Source organism: Equus asinus, chromosome 26 (genome assembly GCF_041296235.1).
Source record: "Equus asinus isolate D_3611 breed Donkey chromosome 26, EquAss-T2T_v2, whole genome shotgun sequence".
Taxonomy (NCBI): domain Eukaryota; kingdom Metazoa; phylum Chordata; class Mammalia; order Perissodactyla; family Equidae; genus Equus; species Equus asinus.
Genome location: NC_091815.1, coordinates 30,438,087 through 30,456,027, shown reverse-complemented (window position 1 = coordinate 30,456,027; position 17,941 = coordinate 30,438,087). Strand labels below are relative to the sequence as shown.

General features: G+C 45.9%; 1 protein-coding gene across 1 annotated transcript in view; it reads left to right on the top strand.

Annotated features, from left to right (window-relative positions):
• The window catches only part of OPA3 (outer mitochondrial membrane lipid metabolism regulator OPA3), a 90,390-nt gene extending 72,854 nt beyond the window's left edge, over positions 1 to 17,536 (top strand). The window contains exon 2 of the mRNA XM_014860937.3: positions 15,896 to 17,536. Coding sequence (XP_014716423.2) covers positions 15,896 to 16,296 — 401 coding nt within the window. The 3' untranslated portion in view covers positions 16,297 to 17,536. The remainder of the gene's footprint in view (positions 1 to 15,895) is intronic.
• The last annotated feature ends 405 nt before the right edge of the window (positions 17,537 to 17,941 follow it).

Below are 17,941 nucleotides of genomic sequence, written 5' to 3'. Positions count from 1 at the left end.
TTCTCAGTTTCTTAATAGTATACAATTCTTTTTTTTTTTTTTTTTTGAGGAAGATTAGCCCTGAGCTAACATCTGCTGCCAATCCTCCTCTTTTTGCTGAGGAAGACTGGCCCTGAGCTAATATCCATGCCCATCTTCCTCTACTTTATACGTGGGACGCCTACCACAGCATGGCGTGCCAAGTGGTGCCATGCCCGCACCTGGGATCCAAATCGGCAAACCCTGGGCCGCCAAAGCGGAATGTGCGCACTTAACCGCTGCGCCACCGGGCCGGCCCTCATTCGCTCTTTTTATTATTTTTTTCCTTTGCAAATCACATTTATTTGTCATGAAATATTTCAGAATTGTTGGTCACTTGGCAAAAACACGCCTGTGGGTATAGACACTGCTAGGGAGGCAAACGTGGGTGATTTCACCATTTTTGCTCTGTTTTAACTACTGGGCTTCACAACGATAGTTTAATTTATAGATTGTGACATAAAATCCTCCTCAATTTTAGGCTGTTTCCCTTTCAAGCCTTTACCTTTAAGGGACTATTTAGATTTATGGAAGTAATTGACATAGGGAATTTTATTTTTTTATTTTTTTATTTTTTTGCTGAGGAAGATTCACCCTGAGCTAACATCTGTTACCAATCTTCCTCTTTTTTTTTTCTTGAGGAAGATTGGCCCTGAGCTAACATCTATGCCAGTCTTCCTCTATTTTGTATGTGTGTCACTGCCACAGCATGGCTTGATGAGTGGTGTAGGTCCACACTCGAGTTCCAAGCCTGCCACGTTGGGCCACCAAAGTGGAGCGCACCAGACTTAACCACTGCACCATGGGGCCAGCCCCTGGGTCAGATTCTCAGTAACCCTTTCCTTGCCTGGTTCCTGGTCACAATCTGGGTTCTGAAAACTTTTCACTGAAACACAGCACACCTAAAGCAAAGAGTACAAATCCAAGGTGTACCATTCGATGAACTCTCACAGAATGAACAGGAGCCGGAACATAACCAGCCCCCCACATACCCCACTGTCTCCCCCGTCCAGTCACTAGCCCCAAAGGGTAACCCCTGTCCTGACTGTGGATTGAGTTTCCCTGTTTGGGGACTTTATGTAAATGGGATCGCGCAGCGTGTACCCTGGCCCGGCCCCTTTCTCTCAGCATCGTGAGATTTGTCATGTGAGGTTTATCAGGTTGTTGTATGTGACTCTGCTTCATTTCTTCTCGTTGCTGTTGCGTGTTTCATCCTGTGCATTGTTTCTTACCAGTCCTACGATTGGTGGCATTTGGGGCATTTTGAGTTTTATTCATAGCACTGCAGTGAACATGCAGGTGCGTGACTTTTGAACGTGTGACAGGTTTCTGTGAATGTCCACACAGAGGCAGAATTGCTGGCTCCTAGGGCATTGAATGTTGAGCTTAATAATCGCTACCAGGGCGAGTGTCCTCCAGTACCTTCCCCGAGGCTGAGGGTGTTACACCTTTGGCAGCACTTAGCATGTCTGGGTTTTTATTGCAGCCATTCTGGTGGGTGTGTGGTGCCTTTTCCTCGTGATTTTAATTAGTATTTTCCTGATGTGTGATGAAGGTCAGCATCTTTTCAGGTGTCCTGTGGCCATTTCGATATCATCCTCGTTGGTGATTTATCCTTCTCTGTTGGGCTGTCTGCCGTCCTCTTATTGATTCACAGGAGCCCTTTGCATGTGCTGAACCAGAGTTCTCTGTCAGAGCAATGTGTTGCAAACGGCTTCTCCTAGTCTGGGATTTGACTTTTCTTTCTCTTACTGGTGTCTTGAGGAACGGAAGTTCTTAATTTCATTGTATTCCAGGATGTCCAACTTTTTCTTTATGGCCAGTCCTTTTTATGTCTTGTTTAACAAATATCGCCCAGCTCAGAGTTATCATGATCCTTTCCTATGTTTTTTCCTAAAAGTGTTATTTTTATGCCTTTCGCATTTTGATCTATGATCCCTACAGAATTGACTTTTGTGTATCATATGAAGTAGGCATCAAGGATTATTTTTTCTCTGTGGATATCCAGGTGGCCCAACAGCGTGTATTGAAAAGACCATCCTTTCCCCAGTGCACTGTGGTGTCACTTTTGTCACAAGTCATGCAACACGACCGTCCACAGGTGGATGTTTCTGGTTTCCGTGTTCTGTTGCATTGCTCTGTCTATTCATGTGCACCTACCACACAGTTTTGATAATTATAGGTTTTTTTTTTTGAGGAAGTTTAGCCCTGAGCTAACTACTGCCAATCCTCCTCTTTTTGCTGAGGAAGACTGGCCCTGAGTTAACATCCATACCCATCTTCCTCTAGTTTACATGTGGGGCGCCTACCACAGCATGGCTTGCCAAGCAGTGCCATGTCTGCATCTGGGATCTGAACCAGCAAACCCCGGGCTGCTGAAGCAGAATGTGTGAACTTAACCACTGCACCACCGGGCCAGCCCCAATAATTATAGTTTTATAATAGCTTTTTATCTGGCACAGTAAGCACTCCAGCTTTGTTTTTCTTTAATATTACCGTTCTTGGCTCTTTGCATTTACATATGCATTTAAAACTCAGCCTGTAAATTTCCACAAAGGAACCTGCTTAGACTTTGATTGGTATTGTATTGAATTGATGGATGAATTCAGGGAAAACTGTTATTTTTACAGTACAGTTGATTGTAACCTACTACAAACCCTTCCTGAAGAGATTACAAAAATTAGCAACACACCCCATCCTGCACCATTGACATCAAGCCTGAAGTGAGCTCGCTCACCCATCACACAGCAAGCCAATCTCTGACACCGGGTGTAGTGGAAGAGAGTGGGAATTCTATTTCAAAGAGCTGAACAAGGAGAACAGGCAGCTAATGTGGTAATCCTGAACTCCCTAAAAAGCTACAAGCAGGGGTTTTAGCTAGGCGAGTGGGAGCATGTGGGCTTGGGCTAAAGTTCTCAGAATCCTCTACACAGCCTGGCAGGCTGTTCTGTGTTGCATGCCGCGGAGTTTTAGTCTGTGACGTCCAAACTTTACAATCAGTCATTTTAGCTTCTCAAGGTTCCTGCAAGACCCTGAGTCAGGCAGGGGGCTTTCAGCATGTTCCTCTCTTATCAGCGGTCCTCCTGTTGTTCTGCAAGGTGAGCTCAGAAACTTCGGTTATTTGGGGGGCCGGCCCCGTGGCAGAGTGGTTAATTTCATGCACTCTGCTTCAGCGGCCCAGGGTTCACCGGTTTGGATCCTGGACGTGGACCTACACACTACTCATCGAGCCATGCTGTGGTGGCGTCTCACATAGAAGAACTAGAAGGACCTACGACTAGGATATACAACTATGTACTGGGGCTTTGGGGAGAAAAAAAAAAAAGAGGAAGATTGGCAACAGATGTTAGCTCAGGGTCAGTCTTCCTCACCACCATCCCCCCACAAAAAACAAAGAAAGGAACTTTGGTTATTTTGTCTCCCACATTAACCTTGTGGGTAAAAGGCACAGTTTGACCCCAATCCAGGGAAATTTTAACTCCTTCATCCTCAGTTTCAACCCCCTCTCTCTTTTGATCATTCCTCAATCTTGGGGAATGGGGGTGAAAACCACTCTAGCTGCTTCCTGCTGTGAAAGGGAGAAGTTCGAGGTCAGAGGAATGAAATCAGTCTACCTTTATTTTTCAAAATATTCTGGGTACCATATCGGGGAGAGCGAGGTATGTTGTGCATGACTAATATTTTAATACTCTGATCACTGGCTTCAGAATGACTCTTAAGTCCACGTTTTATAATTACATAGACAACCACACATGTTAGCAAAACACACGGCCCAAATTTTAGTACCCACCCCCCCAGATGATGGACCTTGGGGAATCCAGGAGAAGAGGGCTGTAAACCACTCAAGGTTAGGTGCTGGAACCTCGAGTGAAACCTGATGTAGCTAAATAGGCTGATGTCTAATAGTCCCACAAATAAGGTAAGAACCCGGGAGTCATTCGTGACTTATCTTTAGGAGACCATCTTCTGCGCAGCTACTTGAGGTCTATCAGGGGCTCACCTGTCCATTCAGAGAAGTCAGTGTCTAGACTGAGGCCAGCCAAGGTTTGGGTGATCCTGGTTGTGATGTTCTCCTATGGCATGGTTCCCATTCTCGTGGCTTTCTTGTTTGGCAGTGGCGATGAAGTTGATCTGGGAGCTTGTGTTTCCAGGATTTTAATAGGACTCAGTCTCCACTACAAAGAGAGTGCAGAGGAATATCTGATAGTGTCTAGTTCCTTAATTCAAGTTCTCTTTGGGACTTTTGGGTCATCTCTAGAATGTAGGAAGGGTCTTCCAAAGTTATGCGTATATTGTGTAAGCAAGTAACCAGGTATTTAACAAAAAGCATTTCCAGAGAAACAGAAAGAAAACAAGGTTGATGGTTGGAGCAAATTATAAATCAATTCCTCAGCCCAGGGGACAGCCAGTCAAGAAGATTTCTAGATGTCAGTGTGGAAGTTTTCTCTGGAGCTGGAAATGTCTCTGATGATGTCATCAGCACTCAGTTAAACTTTCTGAGTAGCTTATACAGCAACAGCCATGAAGATTGGCTAAACATGGGCTATCATGGTGTTCTCTCAAGTTTACATCAAGTTGTCCACCTTCAGTTTGCAGATAGAAAACAGAAACCTCAAAGACAGTTAACAGAACCAGAATCTAACATCCCCAAATGTGTGTTATAGTTTCTATTGAAACAATCTTTCTCTCTAAAATCACCCTCGTTTTTACCAAAGATAGCCAAAATAAGACTCATTGGTATGCAAAATGTCTAGTTTCAGTAAACTTGGCCCAATTATTTACATAAGTATAGCAAGAATAACAATTGATCATTTAAGCTCTTTTAAATCTGCTTTGTTGGAAGTTTTTGCAAGGAATCTCAGATTGAACTTTAAAGGACACTTGAGGTCAGGAAAGCTAAGTCAAGGACTTGTCATCAGATTCTACCTGAAATACCTACAGATTAGAGTGAATTCCTCTCTTATCTTGAGGTTCCCTCAGATATCCTGAGGTTCCTTGTGCCTACCAGGGAAGTGACCTTCTTTACTCATCTGGTCAGGTTTCTGGGAACCCTGTAAACAAGGTACAAGGCCAATATTTCCAAATGGCTTTATTCCATAAAGTCAACCTTTGTTCCTCCAAAGCTGTATGGTCATATCTGAGTCTATACGTGTTTTTCTCAAATATGACATTCCAATCAAAGCCTGGCTAATATAACCAGTGTTTCCAATTGTGTCCTACTGTAAGGAGAACAGATTCTTATTGAACTTATGCAAATAACTACATTGCCATGAAAATAAGAATACTCACTCATCAAGAATTTTCAAATTCTGGAGGGATCAGATAGGGAGAAAAAGATAAATGCTTCAGTTCTGCTTACAAATTGCTGTAAGTCATAGTTCGTTAAGAGAAAAGAGAAAAAGATTTTCTTCAATCTGACAAAACAAAACATTAAAAAAATCAGCAACAATTCAAAGAAAAAGTCATAAAAATTATAAACATCCTCATCAATTTATTCAGTCTCATATAATAAATTCTTGATCTTCTGTTAGCAGTTTTATGAGGCCATCAGTTTCTCCATTAGACTTCGGTAATTTTTTATCCAGCTGAGTTTTATAATCTGAAAGCTTATCAGAAACCTGCATTCTAGAGCAAGTGTCAGAGTCCTTTCTGTGAATCTCTCTAAAGATGAAACACATCTGCAAAAACATCAGAGTAAAACAACAAAACACTCGCACATGGAAATTGACAAAGACACAACCATTTCTGTGACATACAACACTTTGAGATAATAACCAGAATTATGATTGATAACCAAGACAGATCAGAATTTTGGAAATATTATATAGTTTTTTAAAGCACTTATACCAATAACATTCACCCACACAATATAACCTAGGAAGGTTTATCATCATTTATTTAACAATGCTTACCATGTAATCTAACATAGCAAATGAGTCTAATTAGTTTAATATCTCTCTTCATAGAAAGAGAGAATGGATTCTCTGGGAAGTCCGAAGGCCCATTGGAAATTCTCAAAGTTACTTTTTAAGTCAAAAGGAAGACTTTACCCAGGATTCGAACCTTGGGAGAGTTTGTAAAAAATATCAAAAGGGGGACCGGCCCAGTGGCGCAGCGGTTAAGTGTGCACATTCCACTTTGGTGGCCCAGGGTTCACCAGTTCGGATCCCGGGTGCGGATATGGCACCGCTTAGCACACCATGCTGTGGCAGGCGTCTCACATATAAAGGAGAGGAAGATGGGCACGGATGTTAGCTCAGGGCCAGTCTTCCTCAGCAAAAAGAGGAGGATTGGCAGCAGATGTTAGCTCAGGGCTAATCTTCCTCCAAAAAAAATTTTTTTTAAATATCAAAAGGGTTTAAAACAGTTGATCAAATAGGAAATGATGCTTAGTTATCCATTCACTCAAGGTGACAACAGATGTCAAAGGCAGACGGAGAGTTTAAACAGTTTAAAAAAAATTAATAGAGAGACCTCAGTCTTTTTGAACATAGGAAACATAGATTTTCTGTCTTTTAGGTAGACTTACTCAAAAATAAAGAAAAACCTTTTATAACCTCTTTATCAAGAGCAGACCACAAGTTCAAGAAGATTATCTTTTTAAGAGAGAGAAAGCCAAATTCTAATTTTGCACCAGCTTACCCTCGATAGTGAAACTCATTCATTTAACTGAATTCGTTTAAATTTCAGCCAACTTGACCAAGCACAAAACTCCTCAGGGTTTTACTTCCACAAACCTCAGTCACTTACTTTTTACATTCAGAATTTGTCCCATGTTTTCTTTGTTTTTTTTCTTTCCTAGTAATTTAGGACAAATTTATCTTTCTTAACAAAACTAGCAAAAATATCTCTATTCTTTTTACCTTCTTTACTGGAAACATACATTTTACTTTCCTTGTATACAGAAACATGTACTTGCTCATAGAAAATTCCCCAGCAGACGCAAAACATGTTTATCAATAAACCTAAGCATCTTTCAGTTTCTCAGATAAGAAACCAAAGGCAGACAAATCTATGCTTAGTAGTCGATTTCTAAGACTTTATCTTACGTGGAAATGACCTAGATACTCAATAAGTTTCTATCATTAATTTAGCAAAACTTTAAAGTTTCAAGTTGCCAAAAAGATTTTGGAAGCTGTTTTTCAAGTATACAGAGCATAAAACATAATTATTGCACTCAAAAACTCTTACCTAATTGTACCCAACAATTAGGTTTAGATTACTCATTAAAAACTTCATGTGACATCAAAGCAGTTAGCACTTGTTTTAAGTACATATATATAACACATAATTATTGTTATAAAGTTTCCCCAAAAACTTCTATCCTTTTTAAATCTATTTAGTTTACCTGTTCTCAACAATTATATTTAGGTTGCCTAGAAAAACCTCATGAGACATCAAAAAAAAATCAGCTATTATACTAAGTTATTATTTTTTGCTGAAAAATTTTGTAGCAGAGATAACATGTTTGTATCATATCCAATGTTGATAACTCTGAAAACATGTTTATTTCAGTTAAAGCAACAAACTTCAACAAGCTCTTATTTACCAAAGATCATTTTCTATCATGTTAGCTTGAAAGATCTCCGGGCTAGTTTCTGTTACATTTAGAAATAATTTATATAAGTGCTTACTTCAAGCCAATTAAATAGAGCTCCTTTAGAAATTATACCATCCAGAGGCAGACAAATACCTAGAGAGACTTACATATATAAACGTACAGATAAACACAAATAGAGATCTTCAAGATTTTAGCCATGTCTCAAAGACAAAACTCAAAATAGCAGTGGGATCCAGACTGTTCCTCTGGCAGATGAACCTGTTCTGATGGCCAAAAAGCTTTACTAAAGATTCTTTTCGTTTTTCTGTTAGGATCCTCTTTAGAGCTGTTTTTGCAGTCATTTTGTCTTTTAGAAGCTTCTGCATATTAATCAAAGCCTGAGTTCTATTGTGAAAGGTTTTGAATTTTCTCTCTTAAGGGTGACCCTTAAAGTGGATTTATCTGAAACAGAGGTCCCCCAGAATGGCCACTTTAAAGTGAGTTCTCCTTTAGCATGTTTAAACTCACATAGTCTGAAGGGTGGATTTACATGCTCCTATAATATCAGGCAGGGGAAGTGTTCCCGGTGAGACACAATGTCTATCCCCATAACATAATCTATAATATAATCAAGCAAAACAGATGCAATCATTTCACAGAAAACCCATTTAAGGGGCTGGCCCCGTAGCCGAGTGGTTAAGTTTCCACACTCCGCTTCGCAGGAGCCCAGGGTTTCGCTGGTTCAGATCCTGGGTGCAGACATGGCACCACTCATCAGGCAACGCTGAGGCAGCATCCCACATACAACAACTAGAAGGACCCACAACTAAAATATACAACTATGTACTGGGGGGTTTGGGGGAGAAAAAGGAAAAATAAAATCTTAAAAAAAAACACCGTTTAAATATACCAATTTTCTTACAAAGTTTTATCTTCATCTTATCAACTCTTATGCCTCTAATTATAGCTTCCATTGAGTCCATTAACAAGTCTCGGTCTTACAATACCATGTAGGGGAAGCATTGTCAGCTAGACATAACATCCATTCCCAAAAAACACTTGGGCAAAGTTGACATAACCTCTTTATAAAATGTTAGCTTGACATTTTAATCTGTATAATCTTATCGACCTTAGCAGCCTAACTGTTGCCCCAAATGACTGTTGGTCAGATTTCTCGTTGTGATTTCTGCCTTCTGACTTTTTCCTTTTCATAGGTTCATAATCGAAAACATTCCAATTTTGCAATATGCAACCTAGAGGGCTGCCACTGGGAACCGGATCTGAGTTTCCCATTACGGCACTGCACACACACACACGTGTACACACATACATGTATCAAAAGGAATGGGGCCAAAGAATTCCTGTGAGTGAAAAATCTCTAATCCTTTCAACAAATCCCCCCCTACCCGAACAAACTCCAGTGACCTGGAACAAAACCCCCCAAACAGGCAAACAAACAAAAGGAGAAATAAGAGAAATCAGTTAATGAGGAAGCTCAGCAAAAGGATGTCCATTGCAAACCAAAACAAACGGAGCCCAGAGGGCTGCCAGGTGCCCATTATTTCTGGCTGGTCCCGTTGGAAAATATTAGTGCAAAGACAAAAACAGGGGCCAGCCTGGTGGTGCAGCAGTTAAGTGCACACGTTCCGCTTCTTGGCAGCCTAGGGTTCACCAGTTTGGATCCTGGATGCGGACATGGCACCGCTTGGCAAAAGGCATGACATGGCAGGCATCCCATGTATAAAATAGAGGAAGATGGGCACGGATGTTAGCTCAGGGCTAATCTTCCTCAAAAAAAAAAAAACAAAAAAGACAAAACCAAAAACTGCCAACCGCTTACAAGAGACGTCTTCCCAAGTCCTGACCCTAGTTTCTTTCACCACCCCAGCAAAAGCACCGTGGGCCAATGACGTCTGGTCAGCAGCCAGTCGCTTGGGGCTGTCCCTGAGACCAGGGGCTCAGGCAGCTGCAGGACAGCTTCCATGAGAGGCCTTTAGCCAGAGGCCGGTGTACCACAGGCGAGACGTCCACTTGGGATGTTGTCCCACCTGGGTCACCAAATATGGAACCTGAAGTGAGCTCACTCACGCATTGCGCGACAAGCCAATCTGACACCGAGTGTAGTGGAAGAAAGCAGGAATTTTATTGCAAAGCACTGAGCAAGGAGAACGGCAGCTAATGCTGTAATCCCAAACTCCCTGAAAAGCTACAAGCAAGGGTTTTTACTTGGGGCTTCAAAGTATGGTGGGGGGAGCATGTCCCCCTGGGGGCTGAAGCTCTAAGAGCCGTCCGCACAGGCTGACCATCTGTTCTATGTGTTGCACACAGTGAATTTTCAGTCTGTGACGTTTGAAGTTTACAGTCAGTCATTTTAGCTTCTTGATGTTCCTGCAAGATGCTGAGTCCAGCAGGGCCTGTCAGCAGTTCCTCTCTTATCAGCCGTGCCCCTGCTGTTCCGCAAGGCGAGCTCAGAAACTTTGGTTATTTTGTTTCCTACATTAGACTTGTGGGTACGAGGCACAGTTTCACCCCAATCCAGGGAAATCTTATCTCCTTCATCCTCAGTTTCATCATGAAGCCAGTATCACTGTGACACCCAAACCTGACAAGGACTTTGCAAGAACAGGAAATCACAGTCCAACCCTGTCATGCACTTGGACACAAATATCCTCCCCCAAAATTAGCAACCCAAAACCAGCAATATATGAAAAAGAAAATACATCATTTCAGAAGTCCAAGTGTGGCTTAGCATTAAAAAAAAACTTTGTCCATGTAATGCATTATATTTACAGGAATAAAAAGAAGAAAAAATGACTTATCCTTTAGATTGGTGCAGGAAAAGTATTTAATGAAAATAGACACTCATTCATGATTAAGAAAAAATTCTCAGAAAACTAGGAATAGAAGGGACTTGCTTAATTTGATAAAATCCTACAGCAAATATCATCCTTTTGAGCCAGCTCCGATGGCCTAGTGGTTAAAGTTTGGTGCACTCCACTTTGGCAGCACAGGTTCGGTTCCTGGGTGTGGAAACGCACCACTCGTCTGTCAGTAGCCGTGCTGTGGTGGCAGCTCATGTAGAAGAACTAGGAGGATTTACAACTATACACAGCTGTGTACTCGTGGCTTAGGGGGAAAGAAAAGGAGCAAGGTTGGGGCCGCCTGGCGGTGCAGTGGTTAAGTGCACACGTTCCGCTTCTCGGCGGCTCAGGGTTCCCCAGTTTGGATCCTGGGTGTGGACATGGCACTGCTTGGCAAGCCATGCTGTAGCAGGTGTCCCACATATAAAATAGAGGAAGATGGGCACGGATGTTAGCTCAGGGCCAGTCTTCCTCAGCAAAAAGAGGAGGATTGGCAGCAGTTAGCTCAGGGCTAATCTTCCTCAAGAAAAAAAGAAAAGAAAAGAAAAGAAAAGAAAAGAAAAGGAGCAAGATTGGCAACAGATGTTAGCTTAGGGTGAATCTTTCCCTGCAAAAAAAAAACCAAAAACTTCCTTCTCTGATATCACAAAGGAGCCAAGGAATAAAGGACAAGAGAACTGGTAAGGAAATAGTTCTTATTTGCCAGTGACTGAGTACATGCAGTTTAAGGAATCTACAGACAAACTATAAAAACTGATAAGAATTAATTTATCAAGGTCACTGGATTCAAGGTTAATAGAAATCAATTTATTTCTGTCATCAGTACTGGCAACAAACAAACAGAAAATGAAATTTTACACTGATATCATCCAAACAGTATCAAAAAATATTTAATATATGGGGAAAAAAACCCAACTAAATATGTACAAGACCTCTCCTCTGTAAACTGCAAAACATTATTGAGATAAATTTTGAAGGACCTTAATAAAGAGAGAGACCATGTTCATGGATTGGGAGATTTAATACCGTGAAGATGTCAGATCTTACTAAATGGATTTATAGATTCAAGGCAATCCCAATTATAATCCCCAAAGCTGTGTGCGCGTCTGTATGTGTATGTGCGAATCAACAAATCGATTGTGAAATTCACACGAATTGGGTCTGTCTCCAGGCCAGTGTGGGGGACCACGCCCTGCCTGGTGTTTGTGGCATTTGCAGAACGCTGTTTTGAAACCAGTCCCAGGGTTTCACCTGGAACCTGCCCACAGGGCAGCCGGTAGGGCCCCTCCCACCGGAGCCTAAAGTGAATTCACACACTTCATTGACTGTTTCCACTCACCTGACAGCGGCTTGTCCCGGCCTGCCATGGCGTGGACCTCCCGGTGAACTGACGTCCCCTGTAAGGCTTCAGGTTAGCATCCTGCTGGTGGTGAGGTCCCTGCCCCAAGGGTGCAGTGTGAATAGGACCAACGCCCGCCTCTGGCGCAAGATGTCTGCTGACTAATCATTTAAAAATTAGTTACAGACTGACAATAAAAGAGTCTGTGTGAAAACAACCGAGGTTGGTGGGAGGGGAGTTCTTTGCAAAGATCAGCCGGGAGGGATGCTCTGAGGCCTTATTTAGGGATGCCTAAATGCTAAGGATTTTGGCATTTCTCCTGAGGGCACTGTGAGCCACAGCAGGTTCTGAGCAGGACAAGGCCCCGGTGGGCTTGCTGCTTTAGAAAGACTCCTCAGGCTGCCTTGTTGGCGCTGGGTCGGAGGGGGCAAGACCCGGGTAGGAAGGCCAGGGAGGAGGCTGGGGCAGGAGCTGGATGGGAGCAGAGAGGCCTGGATCCGGGCAGGGGCTGCAGGAGGGGAGGGAGGGAGTGGAAGCCCCAGGAGAGACATTTCCCGCAAGTCAGCCCCCGGTGTCAGTCCTGCCTGGGTTTCGGCACTGGGAGGTGGGGCCGCCCACCTGTTGCCCACACCACAGCCTCAAGTCCAGCTGCCACTCAGCATGGTGGACCCAGGTTCTGAGTTTCCACACTAAACAAGCCCCCTTACTAAGTCATAGATGTGCTAAAACTGGGTGGAGACTCCAAATTTGTCTGTCTGTTTGGATCTTTTATAATACAACTTTTTATAAAAAGAGACTATGAAAATCACGAATATGGTTGCAAAAAAAAAAAAAACCTCCCAAACTGATAGAAGTTCTGAAAGGAAGTTTAATGAAAGTTACCAGAATGTGGAACAGACGAGTGATGAAAATGGAGAGGACAGTCCAGAGCTGTGAAGGATGAGGGCGGGGCAGTCTCAGACTGGGGAAGTGTTCTAGAAGATTCTAAAGGGAAAATGGAGAGCAGGAGATGCATGAGATGTACAAAGTTGGGGGTCGTCAAGACCACCCTTACTTCTGACACCAACTACAAGTCCGAGGGGCCCGCAAACAGCCCCAAGTTGGATGATTTGCTAGAAGGACTCACAGAATTCACTGAAAACTGTTACACTCCTGGTCACAGTTTATTACAGAGAAAGGATGCGGATTAAAATCTGCCAAGGGAAGGGGCACGGGGGGCAGAGTCCAGGAGGGACGAGGCGCGAGCTTCCAGTTGTCTCTCCCGTGGAGTCGTGGACAGCTCTGACTTCCCTCAGCAACAGGGAGCAACAAACACATGGAGTATTCCCAGGGAGTTCACCCAAGCCATGGGGTCCAGGGCTTTTAATGGGGATGGGACATGCAGACCGGGTTTTCCACCTGCCCGTGTGGCTGAGCTTCGTTTCTAAAGGCTGAGTTGACACCACGGGACCCAGAGCCCCCACCATAAGTCACATTGCTAGTATAGATTATCTGGGGGGCCCAGGGCCCCAGGTAAACAAAGACACTCTTATCAGCAGGACATCCAAGGATTTAAAGATTACATCCCCGGAACGGAGGGCGAGGCCAGACCTCTATACGGGTACAGTTAATCCTTTACTGCACAAACAAGAAAAATTCCCAGCACTAAAGAGAGAAAGAGGGTTCAGATAGAAGAGTGTAAAATAAGAGAAAGAAGAGAAACTCGCTCACGGACCCATCCTGGTGCAATGTCAGTGCCACAGGGATGACAAAAAGCCCCACTGCCCACTTAATAGGGAATGGAGCCAGGTTTCCCAACTGCTGAGGAAGATGATTTTAAACCAGTAATTCTGGGCCTAGAAACTATCCTCTAGTCTAGTGGGAAAGTGGGAAAAGATGTTTCAAACATGCAAAGTTTCAAAATAGTTATCTACCATACACCCTTTCGGAAAAAGGCACTTAGGGATATACTTCAGCAAAACTATAATGGAATTCAACAAAGAGGAGGACACAGGTTCCTCAAGAGGAGTGACAGTGTAAAGGAGAGCAATGTGAAGACATCGTGGGAAGACAGCCCTGCAGCAGCCCAGAAAATAGCCAGCTGACTGTTCAATAGAGAATAGGAGCAAAGAGCTGGATGGCCTCCGTCACTTGGTGAGTGAGGCATTTGTGGGTCGCATCTGGCATTTGTGGTGAGAAACACCACTCCAGGGAAAACTATAAAGCTTCATACCGTAAAATCAAGGTCTCAATATGAGAAGACTAAAATGTGGCGTGACGTGAAATAATGTTTAGAGTTGCCATTTAATGTGAGTGCTTCGGACAGCACTGGTTGAGGGCAGCAAAATTACATCTTTGTTATGGATTCACAATGATTATCATTTATGTAACCTTAAGAGTATACGTGCCCTATATTTTCACTTTCAGACTCAGCCTCTGGACACAGCACTTAAGACTTATTATAACCTCAGAAAGACACCTTGATTATGTAAAACTAATGGTGCAGCAGACAGACCATAGGAGGTGGCGGGGGGAGGGGAGGGCGGTCGGCTAATACACTTACAGGCGCACGTGTCAGGAATTTGAAGCAATAGGACTATTATTTATAATTACAAAGGTTACCAAGAAACACTAACAAATAAAATAAAATAAAAATCACTTGTATGGGGTCAACCCAGTGGCACAGTGGTTAAGTGCGAATGTTCCGCTTCGGCGGCCTGGGGTTCGCTGGTTCGGATCCCGGGTGCGGACATGGTACCGCTTGGCAAGCCATGCTGTGGTAGGCGTCCCACATAGAAAGTAGAGGAAGATAGGCACGGGTGTTAGCTCAGGGCCAGTCTTCCTCTGCAAAAAAAAGAGGAGGATTGGCAGCAGATGTTGGCTCAGGGCTAATCTTCCTCAAAAAAAAAAAAATCACTTTTACAATTTGGGTGGGGGAAGGAAAAGATATAGAATATATGATAAACTTACATAATGGGGGAGTTGACAGTGGCAAATCAAGTCATAATATTTTTTAAAATTCAATTTAGTAAATCAAGAAATAGAGGTATAAGCTTGTTATTTGGCCTCATAGGGTTAAAGTGGAAGAAACCAATGCAGAGAAGATCAAAAGTGGTTAACCTTTGCGCCAGACCGAAGCATAGTGGTTAAGTTCACCCACTCCACTTCAGGGGGCCTGGGGTTTGCAGGGTCAGATCCCAGGCATGGACCTACACACTGTTCATCAAGCCATGCTGTGGTAGCGTCCCACATACAAACTAGAGGAAGATGGGCACAGATGTTAGCTCAGGGCCAATCTTCCTCACACACAAAAAAGTGGTTAACCTTTGAGGAGGAGTAAAGCTGGAGTTGGGGGGAGGACAGACTTCTGTTTTTCAATACACCCCCGTCTATGCAGTCTAGATAACCCCCTATGTGCATATATTATGCACTAAAAGGAAGACGAGGGAGTTAGGTCAGCCTGGGTGCGTGGAGGATGGCTGGCAGGGGTGAAGTATAAAGTTGTCAGAAATTCGTCTCTTAATGAGCCCGAGGCCGCTTATTTTCCCAATTAGCTTGTGTATCTGTGGATGAATATTAATTATTACTGGAGTGAGTCAGTTCCCAGCATCAACTCTAGGCTTAGGCTGCGCTTATAAACGCTGACAATACTGATAACCCTGTTCGCATGAATAAGTGATGAGGGAAAGAAGGCGGCGGCGTCAGAGCGGCGCTCAAGCCCTGAGCTCTTTCCGAAGCCCTGAACGCCGCGGTGAACACACTTCAGGGGCCCAGAGCTGTCACTCCACCCGCGAGAGGAGGGCCGGAGCGTGGTGGGCCCTGGGGTGGGTTGCGGGAGGAGCAGAGGGAGCAAGCTTTTCCCCTGCCTTGGACTTGTGACCCCTAGAGATGCGGCCCCTACTAATGACCTCCCCTCCCAGGCTGCTCGCCAGAACCTTCTGGATGCTTTCAAAAGATGCCCTCCGGGCCACCCCAGGCCACATCACTAACTTGGCATTCCGTGTGCAGCCGGGCGCGGTCCTCTTTAAGGCGGACGCTCCCTAACTCGGCGATTCTGGCTGCCTGTCCCCATTGCTGCGACCCGGACACCGAGGCATCGCGGGGCAGGGCTTGCAGGGGCTCCTGGTGCACGACCTGACCGCTCTCTCCCCCACGCAGTGTACCACTGGGCGGAGATGCGGGCCAAGATGCGCGTCCTGGGCTTCAACGCCGAAGCCGTCAAGCCGCTGAACGAGGAGGCGGCCGCCGAGCTGGGCGCCGAGCTGCTGGGCGAGGCCACCATCTTCGTGGTGGCCTGCAGCTGCCTGGTGCTGGAGTACCGGCGCCAGCAGACGCAGCAGCGCCGCCAGGAGAGGGAGCGGCGCGCCGCCTTGGAGGCAATGCGGGACGAGGTGGACCACCTGGCGCTGGCGCTCGAGGCTCTGCAGGCGCGGGTGCAGGCGGCGCCGCCGCAGGGCGCCCTGGAGGAGCTGCGGGCGCAGGTGCAGGAGGTGCGCGCCCAGCTCCGCGCCCGGGACCCGCCGCCCGCGCCCCCGGCGGCGCCCTCGCCCGCGGAGTAGGAGGCCCTGGTCTTGGACTTGACTGTTGTCTGGGCTGCGAGGTCCCCGACGTGGCCTTCTCTCCGCACTGTCCCTTCCCCATGGCCCAGCTAATACCACCCGGTCCCTTTAGGCGCAGAAGGGATCCTGAACTGGGGCTGATCCAATCGGGCTTTTGGTCACCTCCCTACTAACCTGCCCAGTGGTACCTTCCGCTGGGACTCCCCCTCCCACTAGTGGAAGGTTCCGACCGGCGCCCCCTCCTCCCTAGTGCGCTGGTTTAGCACTTTGGAATGGAAAAGCAGTGTCTTCCACTGGAGCTCGCCCACCCAGCACTAAGGGGGCCAGCAGGACGCACGGACCTAGCCAACTCGCCTCCTGTCACTCACACCTCCACTTACTTGAGGAGTGGTCCTCTCCCCAAGACCCTCATCCGTCACCCCAGGACACCCGTTCCTGATCGGTACAGACCATTGTAATGAAAAAAAATGCGGAATCTTCCATTGGACCTCCCGACCCCATCGCCTTCCATCTGCCTCACTGTTTTGGCGCGTGGGGAAGAGACGGATGGATGGATGGATCTTGGAAGGCATTAGCTCCAATGACACCCTGCGGCTCCAGCCTTTAGTCCACCATTGGTACCTCGACTGAGGTGCTCCCCTCTTTAAGTGGATCGTTCCGAGAGACTCCCCTCGCCCATCACCACCTGTAGTCTGTGGCATAACCCAGTGGGAAGGCTGGGCAGGGGTTTCCCGTGCAGTCCCGCCAGATCTCCCCCCTTTGGTGGTCTGTTCCAGCAGGACTTGGCCCTTTGGGGTGGAAAAATTGGGCCTGCCTAGGGCTGAGCCATTCTGTATTTTGGTCTCAGCCCCGTTTACCTGTCCAGAAGTTCCGGACCTACTGCTGTCCTTTCCCACTGCCTCCCGCCCCCCCCCCCCCACATGGGTCACTGTCCCCTCCCTTCCATCCAGACTTGCTGTTCCGAGTACTCAGGGATCCTCCTTCCTGCTTGCTCTTGGACTGGTCGCCCACTCCCCCCTTACTCTCCTTCAGCCCCCTCACCCTCCTTGTGCAAAGGCTTCCTCCAGTGGGACCACCTGCCCGTCAGCCCTGAAGTTCCCCACCCGCTCCGATGGAAGATTCCACCGGGCAGCGCCACCTCCCCACATTCCCACTGAACCCCTGAAGGGGGTGTCTATGAGCTCTGTGACGTCGGAATTCTATTTTTTTAGACTGTAAATGTTTTATAATTAAAGGAGCTCTTGGGTAAAGGGGTCGTCTTAAGAAGGTGTCTGAGAACTACGAGGTACGCCTGCCATATGGGTACAAGGCTCATTCAAATTAGGAGAGGAGCCGGGAGGGTTCTGGTGGGAAGGGGGGCAGAGTCATCCTATGAGCCCTTTCCCAGATGGGGAAACTGAGGCCCATGGGAAGCAAAAGGACTTGCCCCAGGTCACGCAGTCAATGTTGGACCCCTGGCTTTCTCTGAGCAGGTGAATTGGTGGCAGAGGGTGGGAAGGTGTGAGGGTCGGTCGGCCTGGTAAGGGACACGGGGAGGGAGGCCGAGAGCGGGCAGAGACCCCCAGGCTGCAGGAGGCTGAAGGAACTGAGCAGGTGCAGGGTGGGAAGGAGGAAGACGCGGGGCCTCGATGACTGGGGGAGGGAG